This window comes from Osmerus eperlanus, chromosome 22, assembly GCF_963692335.1.
Source record: "Osmerus eperlanus chromosome 22, fOsmEpe2.1, whole genome shotgun sequence".
Classification (NCBI taxonomy): Eukaryota; Metazoa; Chordata; class Actinopteri; order Osmeriformes; family Osmeridae; genus Osmerus; species Osmerus eperlanus.
Genome location: NC_085039.1, coordinates 10,173,280 through 10,195,546, shown reverse-complemented (window position 1 = coordinate 10,195,546; position 22,267 = coordinate 10,173,280). Strand labels below are relative to the sequence as shown.

General features: G+C 45.7%; 1 protein-coding gene across 1 annotated transcript; it reads left to right on the top strand.

Moving 5' to 3' along the window:
- Positions 1-16,983: 16,983 nt before the first annotated feature.
- LOC134008941 (neuronal pentraxin-1-like) lies at positions 16,984-21,467 on the top strand. The gene is made up of 5 exons (XM_062448530.1): positions 16,984-17,513; positions 17,963-18,170; positions 19,101-19,342; positions 19,568-19,747; positions 20,253-21,467. Exons 1-5 carry the CDS (start codon positions 17,088-17,090, stop codon positions 20,472-20,474), a joined length of 1,278 nt encoding a protein of 425 aa, XP_062304514.1. The 5' UTR covers positions 16,984-17,087; the 3' UTR covers positions 20,475-21,467.
- Positions 21,468-22,267: the final 800 nt, after the last annotated feature.

The following is a 22,267-nucleotide window of genomic DNA, read 5'->3' as shown; positions in this document are numbered from 1 at the left end:
GATACCCATTTGCATGGTTGTAATGGAGATGTATTAGGGAATACAGTTTTTTCTGTTTTACTCATCATTGGACTTAAGTGGCATTTAGGCTTGACAGCGACCAGATGCGCTCCCCATTGATTCCCCCTCATCCCTCTTCTGCATCCAGATGTGTGCCTTCATTCCCCACTGGCAGCAGCCTGTCATTCACCATGGAAACACAGACCAGTCAGGATTGTGGTAGAAAGTCGAGCCTTTCGCTGCCACACAATCCCAATGACTGTTAATCTGCATCTGACAATAAACTTGAACTTTAAAACTAGTGTTTTGGGCCGGATGTGGGAAGTATAAATTATGAAAATAAAAGTGGGTTGGGGGTTAGGGTTTGAGCTGGTTTCGATCTGGGAGGGGAAGCAGGCCAGCGCAGAACCAAGATCAGGGGCAACCTGAGCTGCCGTCCAGGGCTGGACTGGGCTGTGTGACATCACACGGTGTCGGTCCGTCAGAGCAGACACGCTCTGAGCCGACACATCTCACTCACACACCTGGACGACTCAGACACCATCCCCGACAGGGAGATTACAGAAGAAATGCATTATTTAACGACAACAACAAAATGCCATAGGTTATCCAAAACAAGAAACAAAAAAGATGGAGAGGAGAGAATGAGAAGAGAGGACGTGGGGGGGGTGAGACGGATCAGGCCAGAGGAGGAGGGGGTGAGACGGAGGAGAGGAGAAACACACACACACACCCTACCTAGAGCCTGTAGATCAGGAGCCTGGCCCTGCCTGTTAATGTGATGGTGAACATTAATCTGAGGGGATAGTCTCTACAAAACAACATTTTTATACAGGTCTCCAGGACCTCATGGATTTCCAATAATCTCATAAATCCTGCTGTGTGTTGACGTACGAGAGGGCCGGAGAAAGAGAGCAAACACACTGGCCGACGTGCTAACATTTTTACTGAGAGAATTCATTAAAAGGACTGTTAAACATGACGCATGTCTGCGTGTGATGCCAGACGACACACCCGGCCCTAATTGATCAAGCATACAGTACATACAGTACACAGCATTCACACACACACACACTACACAGCATGCATACACAGTAGGGACGCACACACGCTCGCGCAAAAATGTGTGTGTAATCGACTGGATTGGCAGCTCCCCCTCTCTCATTAAGAACATGGCGCGGGACTACAGGCGACACGCCATTTCCTCCCCCCCCCCCCCCTTTTACAGCCCCTCCTTGCATACAGATCAATGGTCAGTGATTATTCCATTTGTAAGACCTGCGATAAATGAAGGCCATTAAAACCAGTGGGAGCATTGATCCTCCCTGCAGGCTGAGCAGGGGCCCTGCCAGGCCAGGGACATCCAGCAACCTGGAGGCCCCTGGGCCGCCCACCCCCCCGTCTGCTGCTTAGCAGGCTGCCAGCACGGCACCAAGTGAGCTGAGCAAACTGAGGCTCGGAGGGACGATGGGTGTCGGGCATACGTGACACACACACACACACACACACACACAGGACACACACTTACACACACAGGACATACACACAAACGACAGACAGACACACACACACCCAACTTCACTGGCATCCCGTTTCCTCGCTCTGTGTCCATCTCTGTCAGTTGGAATCCAGCATCTATTAGGCTTAGACTCCATCTCCACCGAGCCTGCCGCTTAGCTGCAAGGCAGAGTCCTCCCATCTCCCAACATGTCTTTGGTTGCCGTGACAATACGAGTGTTAGAGCATAAAGGACTAACAAAAGGAAACGGAACACAATTCTATTACAGACACAGAACTATTAGACCGTCGAGTCAGCAATTAGCGGACTTGATACCACCGTGAGTCTGCAAGGATGTAGTGTAAATCCCTTTAGGACAAGCCAGCACTCCCTGGAGCATAAATTTCAATATCACAGAAGATTAAGAGAGTGAGAATGCTCATCTTCGTGAGTAAAGAGAAGGGAAGCCCATTACAATTCTGAATGATAGGTGTGAGCTATTGATTTTAAAAGGATGCAAATAAATATAGTTTTCAGGCGTTAATGACTGGATGTGTGCAGTGTGTGCAGTGTAGGTAGGTAATGAACTGTGTGCATTGACTGCACTTATTTAGCAGAATTACAACTTATTGATACAGAAAGCAGATGAATATTTATGGCACTCCTGGGTACACAGCAGTGCTCCCCAGTGTTTTATTAGTGTTTGCAAATGATTAAACATTGACTTTTTCTTTATTGTGTTGTTATATGAGAGATACATGAGAGATACATTAAGAGTGCAAGAGAGAGAGAGAGAGAGCGAGAGCGAAAGAGAGAGAGTGAGAGCGAGAGAGAGAGAGCGAAAGAGAGAGAGCGAGAGAGAGAGCGAAAGAGAGAGAGCGAAAGAGAGAGAGCGAAAGAGAGAGAGCGAGAGACAGCGAGAGAGAGAGAGCGAGAGAGAGAGCGAAAGAGAGAGCGAGAGAGAGCGAGAGAAAAAAAAAAAAAAAGAGAAAGAGATGCATGCGTGAGCATGTGTGTGCTTGGTTGGGTAGATCTGTATATGTTCCCATGTCCCTTATACAACATGATCAACAAATGGGGGAAGTGAGCCAGGCCTGAGATCTCAAGTGCTGGTGTCTCCCCCTACTTTGCGCGTGTGTGTGTGTGTGTGTGTGTGTGTATGTGCGTGTGTCTCCATGGGTCACCAGTCATCTGATACACATATCAGCCCTCACGTGTCACCGCACTGGGGAACTCTCAGAGGGGTTTGTGGACAGCCACCACAGGGGCTGTATGGTGGTACAAACTGAAAACGAGGCCGTACACACCACTCTGAAATGAAGGGGCCAGAGGCAGAGGGCCGACATCAACAAACAGGTGCGTCCACGCGCCCGCACCTCAACATGGCTCCGCCTTGCCCCGGCTTACAGGTGGAGAGACGCGTGGTAGACAGTCTTGCTCCGCCTTGGGGCCTCGGCGTACATGAAATACTTAGCGAAGACGTGCCTGCTCGAACCTACTGTTGCGCAAGACGCGCCGCAGGGTGGATTAGATGCCCTTCTGAGCGCTCGATGTTCGTGAGGTTGGGCGGTCACGCAAACGACAATGCGTTTCTCCCCTTTCCACCTCTTCCGCTCGCCTGTCTGAGTCTCCCAGATGGACCGACACAGAGCCATGGACCAGCCCTGTGAGTTTGCAGGGAAATCCGCGGGGGGGGGATTTGAGAAACACACAGCGGGGTTTCATCTGACCAAAGCTCTGACGGCTCCTTAAGTGTTTTAACTCCCAAGCCATCAGTCCACGTCCTTTAGCATCTGCCTAACTGGACAGGTTGTTTCCGATTCGGTGCAATTTCATGCAGTGCAGTCGCAGAGCAAAACACAGAAGGCCTGACCCTGAACTTAACCTCAACGGAGCCCCCTGAACACAATTCAAACACTTGCGCCTAGCTGGTGCCCACGGCGACACGGTCACAACTCAATCGCAGACACCTCCGTAGGGATTGAACCTCCCATCTTGAGTGATGGGCCTTGGAATTGGTCCACCCCCCCTCGACTCTTATCCGCAGACGGCAGAATGTGTCTGACTGTAGTGTGAACTGCTGATTTCCCACGATGCAGCACATCATTTATTGACCACTCAATAGCCCCGTCACGTGACACACCCCCCCCCTTCCTTCCTGACAAAGGTTTTAACCGTTTAAATGCCAATTCAGCTGAGAATCTCTTCCCAATTAGGCTATCTGTTCGGAATCGATCAGCCGATCGATCGGTTTAAATCAACCTGCGTGACCAGAGTGGAGAAAACATGACCCAGGCCAGCAAAGATAGAAAACCTGGGGTTTGACAAGTGGGGGGGGTAGTGATGCCGTAAATCAACAGAAAGCCCACCGAAGTGTCGAATATAATTCATGAAACACCAGGAGACATCCGGAAAGGTGTCTAAAATAGGTACTGGGAGAAATTTTTGTCAAAGCCTTGCAAACTCATTTACAGCTTGTAATGAATATGGGGCCTGTGTTTCATAGTAAATTCTCCTTCAACGTTCCCTGAAGCCTAGTAGTTCATACGGCAGCACAGTGTAATTCAAAGTCATAACAGCTGAGGGGGTGTTAAAATTTTCATTTTGGGCAGAGCGTCTAATAGCCGGTGGGGAAACCAAGACCGCCAGTGTAATGCATGTCAGTGTGACATTTGGCATTATTGCGGCTATAGCTCTCCATAGCTAGCTGGCCGCTGCAGGGATCAAACGCTAGCTACCTTTGTAATAAAAGTTCTATCGGGTTTAACAGATGAGCAGAAAAGCTCACACTCACCATCCACGGGGGAAAAGCCTTGAATTTGGACTCTGTCAAAGCCTGTGTTAGCCTTTAGCTGGGTAAAATGAATTACCTGTGATGAAAAAAAAATGACAGACGCTAGGCAAACTGTTACAGGGTTCAGAACAGACGGACACGACCCACTTGGACACGACAGATGTCCTGTCCAGACACCTATAGGGAAACAGTGGTGTGATCCTACATCAACCTGTTTAGAAGAGTTCATCAGTAAAACTTCCACAGACTATTTCACTTCTCAGGTTATAAACAATTCAGCGTCAGCTGCAGCTAGGAAACTTTGCTTTGATGTGAGCATAATGAATGGCCTACACCTTCATTACCCAGGAGGCCCAAAATTGTATAAAGCATTTAAAGCTACGTCTGTTCTTACCCCTCTTTGTCTGATCCTTCTCTTATTCTAATTGCCTCAACAAGGGAATTCCGTTGTTATTTGTATCAATTCTAGACCAGAACTATCATTTACCATACCATGCGAAAATGAACAGTGTATCCACAACTCACAACACCACACGCACCGAGCTGAAGACCAAGAGGCAGAAGTAACCGCACATTGCCTGAACTGTATACACACATAACGGACAACATTCAGTGGACCACCATCTTGCGAATACACAAGAGAAAGGTCAGAGAGAGAGAGAGAGAGAGAGAGAGAGAGAGAGAGAGAGAGAGAGAGAGAGAGAGAGAGAGACAAAGTCAAAGAACCTCAGAGTTCTCAACGTTCTCGTATTCTGATTCCATCTCTTTGAACATTCTGATTCCATCTCTGTGAACATTCTGATTCTCTCTCTGTGAACATTCTTACCCTATCCTTCATCCTCCAGCTCTGTGCCAGGGCCTTGGAGCCCTCGATCTTCTCAGAGTGGCGTTTCTTCATAAAGGCCAGCGGAAGGTTCCAGTCGGTCATATCCGCCTCCTCTTCCTCCGCCAGGCCCACGACCGGCGAGTGTAGCAGCTCTGAGTCCATTTTCATTAGGGACCTACAGGAGAGAGAAGGAGGAGGGGAGGTGGTTTAGATCAACCAGGGGACTCGACCACATCAGTTACAGTGGAGAAAGAAGGATTAGTCACTAGTGGGTAGCTGCAGGTAGGCTTGACAGTATTTTGTACACATTGAGACTATAGGCTATTTAGCAACAACAAAAGATCCTTGCTATTGACCAAAGCCGGCTTCATAAAAGGCATGTGTGTGTATAGGCCAGAGTAGCGTCTTACTACTAGCTTTCAAGCTACAATACAACTGCCGTTGTTTTCTCTGTGCATAGTGAAATGTGAGATGTACTCACTTGACCCTTGCTGGATCATTCAATATTTGTATAATCACACTTGAAAAGCATTACAAGTGAACCCGTATAGTAAGCGTAGAACAATAATAGAATGCTTACGTTTTGCAAACTAGGGATAGATGTAAATGTAAATGTAGTAGTCTATCAAAAGAATTACTATAAGGCGGTTGAATAGACCAGCTTGACAGCTCGTGACGTTAGCTAGCTCAATCATGAAGACAGATTCAAGTTAGCGAACCAGCCAGGCTTGCTAACATGCTACCTAACTGACTAAGATTGTAAGATAACAATAATACAATTCAGCACAACACTGTACTCGTGCAAAGCGGTGGGTGTGTTTAGCAAGATCATGCTTTGGCGATAAAGCTAGCCTGCTAGCAGTATCAAGTTTGACAGGCTAACCCTCTGCTAGCATTCCACACTAGCTAGCTTGTGTGACATGCAACATTTTGACGTTGACCAGATGACAAGGAGCTAATCCTGCCACATGTGCTCACTACACAGACCAAACATGTTTTGCGTCGTCTATTGCATGCAAAATATTTCAACATGACTAGCCACCGGTACATGTCAAGTAGTAGAGATGTGCAGAAATGGCGCTTTTCACATGGGGGGAGCATGCAAATGCAGACCTTGGCGCGATAGAATTCTGCTCGATTCGGGCTTGGAAACCTCTCCGGCTTCTGACTATGACAGATGCGGTAGCGCAGACAACTCTGGTCAAGAAATTGTAAGGTAGCGTCCACAATTTGTAGATGATGTCAAAGCCGTCAAATCCAAGTTCGAGCGGTATGTGTTTGCAGGGGAATCTGCGGTTTCTTTCCCCACCACGGCGGCTCTTCGCTATGGGAAGGGGCTCGAGACGAGGCCCATCTTCACACGGACACTCTGCCACAGCCACACCACGCGCTGTCAGGCTCGAGCTGACGCTGTCTCTTGTCGTGGAGTCTTGCCACACAACCGTGTGTCGCCGTAGCTACTTTAGAACAAGTGTTGCCGTGATATAAACGGAAAATGTCAACAATTTCTCCCGAGAGATACTTCTTTAGCACTTTTGCAAGGGCGCAGCCATCTTGGGATGATCCCATAATGCACCGTGGCATAGAGGGGGGTGTTAAGAAATCACAAAAAAATATCAGCATGGTCACTGACTGTCCCTTTGACAGTTCAAAACTGTCAAAGAGATGAATCAGGCATTGATCTGAAATAGCCTGTGCAGATTGCCTTTGGTAGCAGTTTACTTAATACCGAATGATGCATATGTGTCATAAAGTGCACAGGGCACAAACCCAGCATAAAAGTATAAACAATGAATGTTAAACTAAATAGAATAGTAGGTTTGTTAGCATTATCAGGCATATATACATCTTTATAATGCTGCCACAAACTAAGCCACACTAATCTAGTTTCACAAAATAACTGATAAATTATTCAGTTAAGCAAAGTGAAAAATCACACATGAAAACAAGGAACTTGTGAAATGGAAAATGAAAGGCAGGCATTTTTATTGCAACTCCATTTTCCGTGGTCACATCACTGTTTTCACTTCTTACATTCCAGTTTTTCCTTTTCTGTCTTTCACTCAAGGTTACCCTTTGTGTTTGCTAAATTACACCTTCCTCTTCTCACCACTTGTGCCTGCCGAACAAGTGAATTTTCAGAGAGAACACCTGCCTCTTGATTTGTCTCTGATCTCCTCTGCTGTCTGTCTCTGCGATCATTCCTCAAACAGCAGGAGTTCGAAGAGTGCTTTTGACAGAAGACATCCTCCATCTGTCGCAGTGCTCAAATCGCTCAAACACACTTTCTGTTTCTTTGTGCAAAAACAAAAAAAACAAACACAGTAACATGGTCGGCATTGTTAAAATAACCGACAAATCAAACTATATCTGTACAGCACATTACATACAGGGAATGTACTGTGATTCTTGTTCAAAGCGTTTGTGTGCCTGTGTTTGAGTCCGGCTCCTGCATGAGGAAAACGATGGCCTTTCTCACGTCCTTGTCACTGCCATCTACTATGTGGCAAAGCCGGGTCTGTCTCGCCCCTCTTATTGAGGGACACAGAACAACACCGTTTCTGGTACACACAGCCTCTCCACCAGGCGCTCAGCTCATCAGAAAACATGAAAGTTGTATGCCAGACAGACTGGGCCATGAAAAAGCCCCTCTCCATGCATTCGCCGGCGCAGTAATCATCCGAATGTCCTTTCAGAGGTACTGACCACCCAGCGGCACCCTCCATACAGCAATCAGCGGCTGTGTGAGAAACTCATAAACGCTTCCTCTCCTCCCTGGTCCTGGTGTCCACTTCGCTGGGGAAACCAATCCCAGCTCTGAGGTGTGATGGAGGTTGGGACCCTGTGATGGCTGGCAGGAGAGGAAGGGAGGGAGGGAGGTAAGGGATAGATTGTTCTACCTTTCCCAGCTCTCCTTCTCTCCCTTCTTCGTTATTTTCCAGATTGGGAGCATGGTGACATGATCAACTGGGGCTCAATCTGGACCTGTTCCCAGAGACAAATCAGACAGGAAGAAGAAAAGCTGATTTCTCCCTCTGTCTCTGAGTGAGGACTGATTACAACAGTCCTGGCAAGAGAGGAGAAGAAGGGAGCCACGCAAAGGACGATCTAACAACAGGTAAGGAGGGACAGACAGAGAGGAGAGGAAGTGTGAGAGAGATGTCAGGAAGTGATGATTGAAAGAAACAGATTGAGAGAGGGTGTGTGTAAGAGAAAGAGACAGAGAAAGCGATTTGTGTTGGGCTTCATCAGTAGCTTTTTTCAGTCATGTGATGGTGAGTCAACTGTGACTCGTCTGAGACAAGAAACAGGAGACAGCCAAGGCATAATAGAGCTTGCAGTCTCTCCCACATGGTAATCTGTACTCAAATGAAGACAGTATGAGACACATCTGGTGATAAGAGATCACATTAGTCAAACTGGACCACCCTCGAATTCAATCAAACTTATACGAACCGATGCCTTAAAAGCTATTTGTGGAAAAACTATATGACCCTACGAAACGCAATTTGAATCTTGGAGATTCTTTGTGGAAGTTCAGATGAATCAAAGGACATTAGAAGTTGTTGTTATGTGTATCTGGAGGATGAAACACCAGTTTCTCTGGCCAGTTTTAATTATGCATGTTGCTATTTTTCTGCCAAGCTAACATTGGACCATCAATAACAACAGTGGGGCAATGATTAATGCTTTGCTTTCTTCAGCGTTATTATTAGCAGTATTTTCTCAAAGTTCAGCCATTTTCTCAGACAGTTATGTGCCAGCTTCGGTCCTCATCACTCACGTTCAAGGTTGATATCTCCATAAATCAAATCCTTCAAGTGTGCTTCTTCAAATTTCCATCGACAATCATTACTGTAGGGATTTTTTTGAGATATTGGCAGTTTTTGTTGTATTTTCAGTCATACCATTTTTTATGAGGGTTAAATCAGCTACAAAAGGAATACTCCTTTAGCCTCCTTTAATATTTCAACATAACTTGGACTCAATCACATTAGTTTCATGAGGCCAGCAGATCTGCAATTTCAGATGACCCTGCCAGTGTAACATCTAGACTCACCCAAGCAGCTACCATACATAAGCAAATCTGACAGCAGCAACCTCTTCCGTAACCTTAGACAGAGCTGTCCAAATAATGATCTGGGAGATATACACAGACGGCCTTCACGTGCATATGATTCCCCTGTAATCAGAAGTGGGCTCGGAAGGCTAGCCGATCAATGGCCACTTAGACAGGCGTCTATTCGTTCATGAACCGTGCAGCCGTTTGGTTGATCCAAACACCCCCGACGTGCTCCCCACTTTACCGCTGATCGATGTCTTAATATGAGAGGAGCTCCAATCAATAGAGCGAGAAGCGTCATGTTCAGTTGGCCCAGTCAGATGAATGGGTGTGAAGTGTACTGAGATTACATCCCCTCAGCCCCACTGGGTTATTTAACACAGTCGATAGGGGGGAAGGGGGGGGGGGACTGGAAAGGGACGGGAGGAGAACAAGGAAGGAGAGGCGGATTAAGCCGGAGAAAGAAGACGACACCTTGACCTTGAAGTCGGACTAAAGAGGTCATGTCTCTCCAGATGTGTGCCCTCTTGTGTTTGGCACACGAGAGAGGGTCTGAGGGGGCCACCTCACGCTGTCGTCTCATCAAACGCGGAGGAACAGCAGAGGAGCGTCGTGTTCACACTCATTCTCACATCATGCTCACTGTCCACCCTGCGAAACACGAGGCCCCATACATCACTCAGCAGCTGCTTATGCTAAACAGCACAGAAAGTGTGGGCAGTGAAGAGAGGTCCTTGTTCCCGGTACCAATTCGAGATTGAGTTCACGGCCACATGGAACATAATTCTACCAACAGAAATGTGGAAGTTACATCATCAAGGTGAAGAGATATAAACTGTAAACTGTAGCATGGCTGAATTGAGAACTTGAGGACGAAACAGCACCCCTCGAGTAATCCAAAAATGTCAAATGAATAGGTTCAAATCATTCAAATTGAGAGAAAGAAATCTAATTAAGCAACGTGCTTATCAAGATGTGAATCACCTGAGTGAAGAGACTGATGAAGTGAGCTCTTAATATGATAACAATCAAGCTTAATGAAAGTCGAGCGCTGCAAAGCATCATGGGTAAACTGTCAGGCCCTTGTATAGCCATCGCCGGAGCTCCTTGACAAAGAGCAGGGAAAATGTCAAGCGATCTTTTTTTTTTTTTTTTACATCACATCAAAGCTACACAACAGAGGCCCTCGTTCAAACACATACAAAAAAATACTTTTGATATTCAAATAGATTTGACAGGCTGGTCTTTTACGGTTTGTAACACTGGCATGTGTGTGGATAGAACGAAGGGGCACATCAAGAGAGGCAGCTTGTTGCCTGATGTTGAACCGGAATCTGAATCAATCACATTACACCGAAGACAAATTGTGAAGCATAGGGCCTGTCAGACTGAAAGCATGAGTATCGGCATAGGGTGTAGTCATGGCACCAGACGTTATGAACATGATATTCAGAAAAATCAGGTCTCTCTGCAATCGCAACGTATGAATGTACTGACTTATTATGAAAGGGTCTATGTGTGGCGTAGTTTGGTTTATTAAGGATATTGCTGTATCAATGTTAAAGTGTAGTCATGCAAAATCAACTGAATCTTATATTAGAATGATTTCAACCAGGAGATGGTCAAGGACCCGACAAACTAAATGTCTGCATGATGATCTTCTTGAACAATAAACAGCTATGAACCTACTGTACTTTGTGTTTGCCAAGTCAATGATACATAATTAACTCACTGTGATAACACACAAAACAAATATCTCTCCATGTGTTCGCAAAGGACGTGCACTGTGAGACTATATTATGCTAACCTAAGATGTCTCCCCTACAAGTGTATAACCAATGAATATCTAATCCTTGTTAAAACAGCACCACGAAGTATCCTTGAACTACGGTACTGTATGTGCAAGCCAAGCTGCGCCAAAGGTGATGTGAAGGAGCAGAACTGAGAGATGACTTTGTGGGTCCCACTTTAATTATCTCTGCATGGGTAATTTCTCATCAGTGGTTATATAGGCACAGGGAAGTCTGCCGGGGAAGTCTGCCGGGGTCCTCACAAGACTCCTTGGAGTCAATCTAGTCCCTGCAAGACCTTTTCAGCAGAGAAAAACGGGTGACCTCAACGACTGCTTTGGGCCCCGACTGTCTGCAGAGGGGCATGATGGGAGCTGGGTCACTGCCTAGGAGACAGCAAGCTGCTTTTAATTGGCGGTGTCCTTGTTAATGAGATTCGAATCGAAATAGAGGACGGAGTGTGTGTGAGCTGTCGATGACACTACGTGATACCCAGCCGTGGAGAGCAACGGTACGGTCGATTGTGAAGCACCTGGAATGAGCTGTCCTCCGACATTCTTTTTGACGTGGAACATTCTTCGGAATAAACGAATCCCCAGAGTGAGACTGTTGAGAGGGAAAGTGGGGTTTCATGAGAGGAAGTTGTGTCGGTTTTATGAATCTGAGAGAAAACTCCGGAGTGCTTGTTTGTTTAATTGTCTCGTTTAATCACCAACTCCCTGTCCCTCCTGGTTTACGGGGAAGTATCTTCCCCACATTATTGAGCCCTAAAACACACCTGCTCCCCGCAGCGGAGTGGGATCATAGCCTTCGCTCTCCACTCTCGCTCTAAATAAACGAGTCTCGCCTTGACTGCCAGAACAGTGCCCTGTAAAAAATTCAGTACAGAAAAAAAGATGACTAAATATACAAATAAAACCATATACCATTAAAATAGATGGCTTATATTAAGCTAGCCTTCATTTTTTCTTGTTAAAGCCCCCCCAGGCATTACAATGAAATAATGACTGTAACAATGTGTAGGCCTGTTTTTCACAACTCATTAAGTTGACTGACCACCAATACTGCTCATGCAATGTGTTTGATGTGGGTGGAATCTGATGCATCTCCAAAAATAAAAAATGTATTTGTAGATGAGAAAAATGAAACATCAAAAGTTTTAATATGCCCACTATACTGACACAAAAATCGACTTGAGCCCCAGAATCTTAGATCTGTAAAAGAACACAACAGGCTAATTGGTGATCCATTAAATAAACGGTCAAGGCCTCTCTCTCTCTTTACCGTAGTTCTTGACCTCTTCCTGTCTCCCATGACATAGAAACAGAAAAGGCCTCCAGACACAACAGCGCACACAGGCCCATCTCTCTCCCTGTTCTCTTCCCACCACACATCCTCACCAGCACTGATAGAGACAAACAAGACCAATTACACCAACTCACACGCTTGTTGGCACAGTTTAGTCATTATAACCACAAACTGTTAACTCTGTGGTGCGCTTTCCAGCATGAATATCTCATGAAATGACTACCGATAGTTGGCTAGCAACGCTCGTTAAAGCTTCACCTTACAGTCAAATCTGCTTCCCTCCAAAAATGTTTTCGCCAGTTGCAGCGCAAATTCCCGTCGGCACACGTTTTTGACCCAACTCCTGCTGTTGATGCTGGGTGTTGTGGAGTCTGTGGGAACCTTGTTGGATGTGGCCCAACAAGGCCAGCGCTAGAGAGTTGATAAAAAGCGCTGTTGTAGTGAGACCTTCTAATGTACGGGCCTTGGAGAATTATTACCAGGTTATCTCAGCGCCAGTGGAATACGCCCCGCCTCGCATTCGTTTTTGTCACTTTAGATTTTAACCCTCGTGCTGCCTTCGGGTCACATGACCCAAAGGTTCATAACGAACCATCATTGTGTTTACCCAATTTTACCCAATACAAAAACAAATAAAAATACTTTTCTTTTAACCTTCGCAATGTGGGGGGTCTGAGACAGCCCGACGGTTAAAAGAAAATGCTTCACTTTGTTTTTGTATGCGGTAAAGTTGTCGCAATACGACGGTGGGTCACAATGACTGATGGGTCAGAACGACCCGAGGAGAACACAAGGGTTAACAGATGGGGAATAAGTCACAGTGCCACCGAGTACTTGGGAATGATAAAGCAAAGCAAGCTTGTTGGTTTTGTGACGTTTATCAGAGGATGAGAAGAGTTAGACAATAGGAGTGGAGGTCACCGGCTGAATCATTCTTTCCGTGCCTCCATACCAACGTACATGGGAGTCTATGGGGAAATGACGGGTCAGGCACAGTACCCAGACAGACCTGCTCCCAATGTCTGCTTCATCCTGTCCCACTGCATGTGTCTGTCTGTCTGTCTGTGTGTCAGTCTGTCTGTCTGTCTGTCTGTCTGTCTGAGTCTGTCTGTCTGAGTCTGTCTGAGTCTGTCTGAGTCTGTCTGTCTGTCTGTCTGTCTGTGTGTGTGTGTGTGTGTGTGTGTGTGTACGTGTGAGAAAGATAGTGTGAGATAAAGAAAGTCAGTATGTGTGAGTGTGTGTGTGTGTGTGTCAAATATCCCTCCTCCATCTCTCTCACTCTGTCAAAGCCACGCCCCCCAAGGGAGCACCCCTCAGTCAGACAAGCAGGCAGGCTCCCAGGCAGGCAGGTCCCCAATGATAAACCCCCACGGGGTGCTCCCAAGGCATGGTGGGAGGAGAGCTAACGAGGCAGGAGGGGCAGGAGGCCGCCACCAACATACTCAACCCCTACTCTGCAGCGCCTCCGAGTCCCAGACAGGGACAACCTCTGACTCGGGCACGGTTGTAGAATGGGACCGCGAAATATCTCATGGACGATGACGGATTTGAAGTCAGGGGAAGGTGTTAAGAGAAAACGATGTAGGCACAACGGGGGGTAATGTTTTCGAACACAAAGACGTGGATGTGAGCCAGTCATTGTTCACATCACATGATTCAACCACGCCACTCCATGACTCTTTTTGCTTTTCTTGTACATTTGTCATAGTTCCCCTTCCCATCTCCTCCTCCTTCTCCTCCTCCTCCTCCTCCTCCTCCTCCTCCATCATCGTCCCTCCATTCCTACGTCTCCTCCACCCTCCACGCCTTCTCCTGCTGGTGCAGATGCTGAGCAAGTAAACGAGCATTGCAGTGCCAGACTGTGAAATGGTCCTTATCTATCTCTGCCATTAGAGTGGGTCCTATTATAAGGCCTTGCATTATTCAGTAAGACCAGGCAGACTGATCATTACAGACCAGAGTCTGTTCTCCTAGTAGTAGAAAAGTAGAAAAGGTATCTGTGTATACACAGATACCTTTTCTGTGTGTGTGTGTATGTCTGTGTGCCTGAGCTCTTATTTGTACTTTAACCTGACTTTGGGGGTAGCTTCCAATGACGCAATGTTGGCATTAAGGCATCACATTAACAAGGAGACTTTCCTGGAGACAGTTGCTTGCCTGTCTGAAAGCAACTGAACTAAGATGTCTTGGGGATGGGATGCAGACAGAGGCCCTTAGTGGCATCCTGTCTAGAGAAAAAAGGTATTGCCTGGCTATAACCCCAAAGAGAGGGAAAGACAGGAGAGGAAGGAAGTTTATTTCTATTCACTTTATCTGATCACCACAACAACTGTCATTTCTCTGATCGTAAGCCAAACAGCGCTATTCGCCAGGTGCTTCTCGGTCAAGTCCTCCAAAAAGAACGTAACGGCTGAAGAACATTACGGCAACAAATCTGATTACTCAGGAACAAGTACGCCAGGAGTCCTCACGAATTACATCTTATTTGATACTTTGTGTTTTTTTTGTTTTCCCTGAGGCAAATCACAAATTAAGTGGCAAGGCACGTGGTGATGTATCCACTAGGAGAGGGAAAGCGTGGCTGAGCATATGGCGTTGCGCTTTTTTATATGCGGAGGATGGAAGGATGAATATGAATCGAAATCTGAGGCAAGCTGCTGGGCAGAGTGAAGCTCTCCAGCAGGGTTGCGATGCGTCCCTACGGGTGAGAGTGCATTGTAATCATTGCTGGACATCTAATGCATCTCATTTCAGTTGCTTCCATATGGTAAACAGCTATTTTATTACCGGTTAGGGTAAGAGGATAGATAATGAACCTTAACGTGATGACCTGTGGACATAGTGCCTACGCGCGTAATGGTAAAGGTCCTCTGTTTTATGCGTTAGTGCTGAGATAAGGTGTATTTGCGACATGGCTTTCTCGGACCGGCAATTAGACTTTGCCATTAACCATTTGTTACCTTCACTATTTCTCTCGCACAGCTTGGCACCTTGCTGATTAGAGCGCGCGCGATCGATAATTAAGCAAATTAAACTGGACTGATGGGTCAATTCGCTCTTTTATTTGAGCTTTGAGGTAGCGATAGTTCACATAATCTTACAAATCTCCAATAAAATAAATAAACTAGTGTTATTCAATTCCATAACTGAATTGTCAATTACTTACAAAATACAGACTACATGTGAAAAGTTGAAGCGCCAGTGACGTCGCAGCTGTAAGCACCGCTGAGAAAACTACTCTGCATTTCCAAATGTCCAAATTAAGAGAATTTATGTAATTTAAACTAATCACCAACTGTAGCTTCCGACTGCATGCCATTTCAAAATCCACTTTTCCTATTAGTTGATTTAAAAAAATAAACTCATCATTTCACGGACCGAAGATCAAATATTTTCACCGACAGCTATCATTCTGGAGAAACTTTCCCCCTCGTATTTCCGTGCTTGCATATCTTATCAATTTTAATATGGTTGCCCCGGGGGTAGTTATGCAACAGCCTGTTAAATTAATTATTTGAAAGCATTACACATCCCTTTAGCGCCCCTCCGATGGTGCCGGTTGTGAAAAAGGAACAGTCAACCACTCCTTTTCCCATCATTTGACTCAGCACTTACTGTATAGGAAATTCTAGCTCCACAATTTTTAGACAGCACTTACACAATACTGGAATGTGATCAGACCACAGGCCTAAAGTAAAGCCTCAAAATTAGTTTGTGCACCCAGACGTTCTGTACATGATGTACAGAACCATGGATGTAAGCGTGGAATAAAATGCATTTAACCTATGGATTTAAACATTTAAATAATTCCAGACATACATTTAATTAATTGAATTAGCCTAATCTACAGTTTATGTATGAAAATATGTTAATATACAATAAGAGAAAAGCTCCTTGTCCTCATAGCCTATGGGAAAGCAGAGCTCTACTGCACAAGCAATTTTCCGTCCATGACATGGTATGTTTTCGAAGACAGGCGTGAGAAAAAGACTGGCAAGCCATCCATGTGGCTCTGATGAAATAGCACTCCTTAAGGAGAGAGAGAGAGAGAGAGAGAGAGAGAGAGAGAGAGAGAGAGAGAGAGAGAGAGAGAGAGAGAGAGAGAGAGAGAGAGAGAGAGAGAGAGAGAGAGAGAGAGAGAGAGAGAGAGAGAGAGAGAGAGAGAGAGAGAGAGAGAGAGAGAGAGAGAGAGAGAGAGAGAGAGAGAGAGAGAGAGAGATGGAGAGAGGGGAGGGAACGTCGTTACTCCGTGGGACAGGCACGCTGCCAGGATCCCCGCTACGCTGGAGCATTGGGAGTGGCTTATCTTAAGGTGGAACATAATCGACCACCGAGACAAATATGAAAAATAAAGACATAATTACAAATTGCCTACTATACTGTATTATAACAATAGAATAAGGGTTGTGGTTCATTGAAATATTTTAGACCAGCTCATTTTAAATAGCGATGTAACAAATACATTCACTAAACTTCGAATCCAGCTATTATCCTATCGAGGAAACCGTGTTTGAAGTAGTCTGTCCTGCATTTCTGTCAGTAGCACACGTGAATTGCCTTAAAATGTAAAAAGTGTTAAGGCTCGGTCAAGTTGGACGACCTTAAATAAGAGGGTGGGACGTGATTAAGCAGTGAGGACGACTCCCTCCCCACTGTGATGCAGCTAACCTGCGCTTCTCCTCCAGCTCGCTATATAAAGTAGAACTAGCAGCTCTGAAATCTCACAGCTTCAGTAGACAGCTCCGTGGTGCTGAAATCGCTCGTAAACACACCCGCAGCAGCAAGATCTCAGAGAAACTCACAGAAACATGCATGGAAACATGGACGGATTTTCCTGGAAACTTTTTGTACTTGCTTGTCTAATTGTACAGGGGTCTGCGCAAGATTTCGGACAGACTCAGTTTATTTGTACGTCAGTGCCCAAGGATATGGACTTGTGCGCGGCTACGATGCAGAACAGCGGTCCGGCGGAGGACTTGAAGACGACAGTGATGCAACTGAGGGAGACGGTACTTCAACAAAAGGAGACAATTATGAACCAAAAGGAGACAATCAGGGAACTAACGTCAAAGTTGAGCCGGTGCGAGAGCCAGAGCTTGCCCGAGGCTGGAGCAGCGGGCAGGCGGCCTGGGGCCAAGAACACGATGGGGGATGTTTCGCGGGGCCCCACGGACACGCTGGCTCAACTCGGACAGACTTTACAGACCTTAAAACAAAGGCTGGAGAATCTCGAGGTAGGCATATCTGGACTGGCAGTTTTAGCACATTCAATTCTATTCGAGCCCTTTATCCAAGTGTAGTTCACATTGTTGAAGTTGTAGTGTTTACTGTAAGCACAAATAGGCATCTGTTAAGCTACCTATAAGGTTGTTTCCACTCTGTCTATAATGCCATAGCCTCTCAATGACCTACACCTGCCTTAGCTACTAAAACAGGGACTAGATCCAACAGCGCGCGCGACTCCCGATGGGGTCAGACGCCCTCGCATCTTTGACCAATTTAGTCACTTTGATCCAACAACAAATTCCAGTAAGCCTCGCGATGAGATAAGCGCGGTTTACCCTCAAGGAACCCTGCTTTGTAGGTGCACCCATATAGATCTTCCTCTTTTAATAGCCCAACTCTCTTCCTCTGTCCTTCCCTCACCCTATGTAACTGTCTGTTCCTTTTGTCCCGTAAACAGCAATACAGCCGAAACAACGGCTCGGTGCAAGCCAACAGTCTGAAGGACCTGCTCCAGAACAAGATCGATGACATGGAGAAGCAGGTCCTGTCCCGGGTCAACACGCTGGAAGAGACCAAACCGGGTCAGAAGAACGACACGGACCAGCGTAACCGAGTGGAGACCACGCTGACCACAATGCACCACCGAATAACGGATCTAGAGAAAGGTGAGTGAATTGAGAAAACCTGAAAAATATGAGCACACTCGGAAATCAAATCTGCAGGATTTCGTTTATATTTGCAATGCATGGCAGTAACAGTTTAGATGCTGAATATATTATCGGAATGGGAAGCCCATTCCTTAATATCTAATATGAGGGTCGTGTATTATGAAGGCTTAAAGTGATCAAATTCGCTTAATCGTTCTAGATAAAACAAACGCAGAGCGTATAGGTTCCAAGCCAACACTGTTGGCAAAACAGTGCCGCAGCAATCACGGTGCGCGCGGAGACGGAGAGGGGGTGGGAGCTGCAATACTTTGCATAATCTCAGTCATTGTATTATTACAGCGACTGCATGCTCCGATAAGTCACCTGGGGGAGAGCAACTGAAAACGGACGCTTTACCCTGTTAGCAAGTCGTTGGTTTTGCAGCAGTCGCATAGCAGCGCTGTAACTTTAAATGGTGCTGTTTAAATGCGCCCATGTCCAGCACTGCGCACAGACAAGCGCATTTTGGAACGTCGATCAAGGTTTAGAACAGTCCGTTACTGACCATGCCGGAGAACAAACCTTGTATAGTGTAGAGAGAGTGTGTAAGGGAAGTGTGTGTTTGTGTGTGTGTGTGTGTGTGCCAGCGAGCGCGCGTGACAGAGCGTGCGAAAGAGAAAGCGAGAAATATTCCCTCGGGTTTCTTCTGTTCACGTGATCACTTACCGCAGAGAAGAGGGAAATACATCAATTTTCATCTACTGTGTGCCTATCATTTTTTCGCATACAAAACAAACTGACCACAATTTTGAGTTTGACTTTTCATATAGGCTACACCTGAAGCTCTTTGACTAATACCATACAGGTTGGGGTTCATCCTATCAATAAAACATGAGGGGAAACCATCCGAATAGTCTCTAAACAATAGCGCCGTTTTTCGTCCACCAGGAAAAGACAACAGACCACTGGACAAGTTTCAACTGACCTTCCCGTTGAGGACCAACTACATGTATGCCAAAGCCAAGAGGAGCCTGCCTGAGATGTACGCCTTCACCGTGTGTCTGTGGATTAAGTCCAACGCGTCTCCTGGGGTGGGCACACCTTTCTCTTACGCTGTCCCGGGACAGGCCAACGAACTGGTGCTGATAGAGTGGGGGAACAACCCGATGGAGATACTGATCAATGACAAGGTAATGAGCTCGCATAGATGTATGGATTACAATGCGCAACTGAAAATGTGGCCTAGTCAATAAAATCAGCCTACGGGTCGCTTTTGGTGTCGTAGCCTATTGACAAATGACCTGTGTAGCCTGTCAGAAAACATTTGGGTAAAGAGGAAAATGCAACGTTTAAGATAATGAAAGATTAGGCATCCTTGTTTGAGATTTTAAATGAACATCTTGACATTCTTGCAGGTGGCCAAGTTGCCTTTCATCATCAACGACGGGAAATGGCATCATATCTGCATTACCTGGACCACACGCGACGGGGTGTGGGAGGCTTTCCAAGACGGAGTGTTGAGGGGCAGCGGGGAGAACTTGGCTCCTTATCACCCCATCAAACCGCAGGGCGTGCTGGTCCTCGGCCAGGAGCAGGTGAGAACGGATTGCTGAAGGGCTACTATCAATCTTATCATTCCAAATCACAGTACCAGGCAGAAACAAGTTTTTATTATCAGTCAAGGAAATATTAAAATACTAGAAAGCGCCACTAGTACAGTGATCAAAGAAAGGAATATTCATGTAATGGGATTGTAAGGACATTGATGAGCTGGCCAATTAAGGTCGGCCCACCTAATAAGGCCCCCGAGCTACCCATTACAATGGAATACCACCACATTAGGTGAATAAATCCGATGACGCTCATTGGATTGTCCTACACCGATATAACAAATTAGAAATATTTTGTATAAAAACCTATACGTGCGTGATAGCATAGGACATTAAGGGCTCTCGAAGGGAGCAGCGTCATTCGACATTGATTGTCCGTGAACATTCCCAAGTCCTCACTGCATCTCCAAATCCAACATAACAGACACCCCAACCCCCCAAAATCTCGTGCCAACAAATTAACCTTGAACGTGTGTCTTTGTTTTCGCAGGACACTCTGGGAGGTGGGTTCGACGCCACCCAAGCATTTGTTGGTGAGCTGGCAAATTTGAACATGTGGGATAGGAAGCTTTCTATCGGAGAGATCTACAACCTGGCAACCTGCAACAGCAAAGCGCAAACTGGCAACGTCTTCTCTTGGTCGGAGACCAACATAGAGATATTCGGTGGAGCTACTAAATGGACATTCGAGCCATGTCGTTCGCTCAACTGAACTGCATTTCGTCATGACAAAAAGGCCTGCGTGTATTTCTGAGCTTCTGTCGTTTTTGTCTTTGTTAAAGACAATTAGATATTTATTTAATGATAAGCTTAAACATGGGATTTCTATTCATGATTAGATATTTATGTGCAAAACAAAACATTTCCTTGGTCTTGAAAAAAAAAAACATTCGTCTTTGGAAACCCCTGTTGGAAAGTGTTGGTATCTCTGGTTGGTTTCTCTTTTTTCTTGGGAGTTTTGTTGCAAGCGCACTTGAGCTTTTTGATTCGCATATTTTGTCCAGGATCGGCAGCGGGGCAATCCAAGCCTTATGTTGGACATTTCACAACCCGCTGCGGAATTACTCACCATTCTCACCCTCTGAGAGTGGGAGATTACGCTGTCCGTCTAATTCTTGTCAGTATTTGACGCCGTGAAGTGATGATGTTTGACCTCTCGATAAATCAGCTCCGTCCCAAACCTCCCCTCTCTCCCGCCCCTCCGGAACTTGCACTGTGACTGACGAAGAAAGCCAGGGGAGGATGGTACGTTTTGAAGGACACTGCAAAGTCGGACTGTAAAAGTCATTCTTTTGTAATTGTCGTTTGCTTCAAGTGTTTCTGTAAGAATGTCGTTACTTGCCAACATGCTAAAGCCTGGGTGCCTTGGGCTGGTACAAGTATTCAGCACATACGTTTTAAGTTGCAAAATTCAGTCTTGTTTGGTTTATTTTGAAGGGGGATTTCTTGTTATTCAGATAAATGTTAATTAATTGCGGTTTGTTATCGGACATGACGTGTTTGGGCAGGTGTTTGTACTCTGTGTTAGGAATGTTACAGTGTCTGTATAGTAACGGCATGAATGACAAAATGCTGAAACAGCATCGTCGAAATCTGCTTTACTATCCTCTCGGGTCTGGGTTTTTTACTGTATTGTTATATGCTCCAAGCATGGCAAAACTGAGAGATGAAAATATCTAATTTTTCTAATAAAATTGTGATACTATCCTTAGTGCATTTTTGACAATGATTGCATGTAGTTGTGCAGAGAGAAAGAGTGAATAGATAGAATGAGATAGAATGAAAGAGACAGATCCAGAGGGGGAAATGAATGCTGCCCAAACATGATTACATCTTGACAAATTGTAAAGAAAATACATTAGTGTTTGATTAGTGACAAAAGAAAAAAGTCAAAATGAAGGTCAGAAGGGTTTGGAAAAGAAATGAGAATCTGTGGTGTGTATGTTTGTCGTGTCGCCTTTCAGCTGACTGCAGAAGATAACGCACACACACACACATACGCTCGGTCGTGGGTGTGAGTGTGTGTGTGTCGTCTGCACTACCCAAAGCAAGGCTGTTAGAGGAGAGGAAAATGCCTAGTCATATCACACTTCCTGACAGGAGTTCAAGGCAAGGCAAGCCGGAAAACAAACCCAAAAGTTTTAAAAGAGCCCTCTACTCTCATTAGGATACATAAACTCCCTGTATCAGTTAGTTTATTCCATCTTCCAAGCGCAACAAGTGCCTCATAGCATTTCAAACACTAACACGAGTTGGCAGGACGCTATACTTGTGCTTTCACAGTTACTGCACCAAGCGTAGTCAGTTGCTATCATCTCTCACCCACACATCAGATGGTCCTTCATTTCTACATTATACTCTGCCTCTTACAGGGGCGTCTTAACACAGCACACATGGCCACACAAGCCAGTCAGAGTCACCATGCTTCAGTGTATACTGCTATCAGAGACCACAAACCCAACAACGATAGGAGACAAGGTGCCGTTCATTTCCCCAAAGACAGTT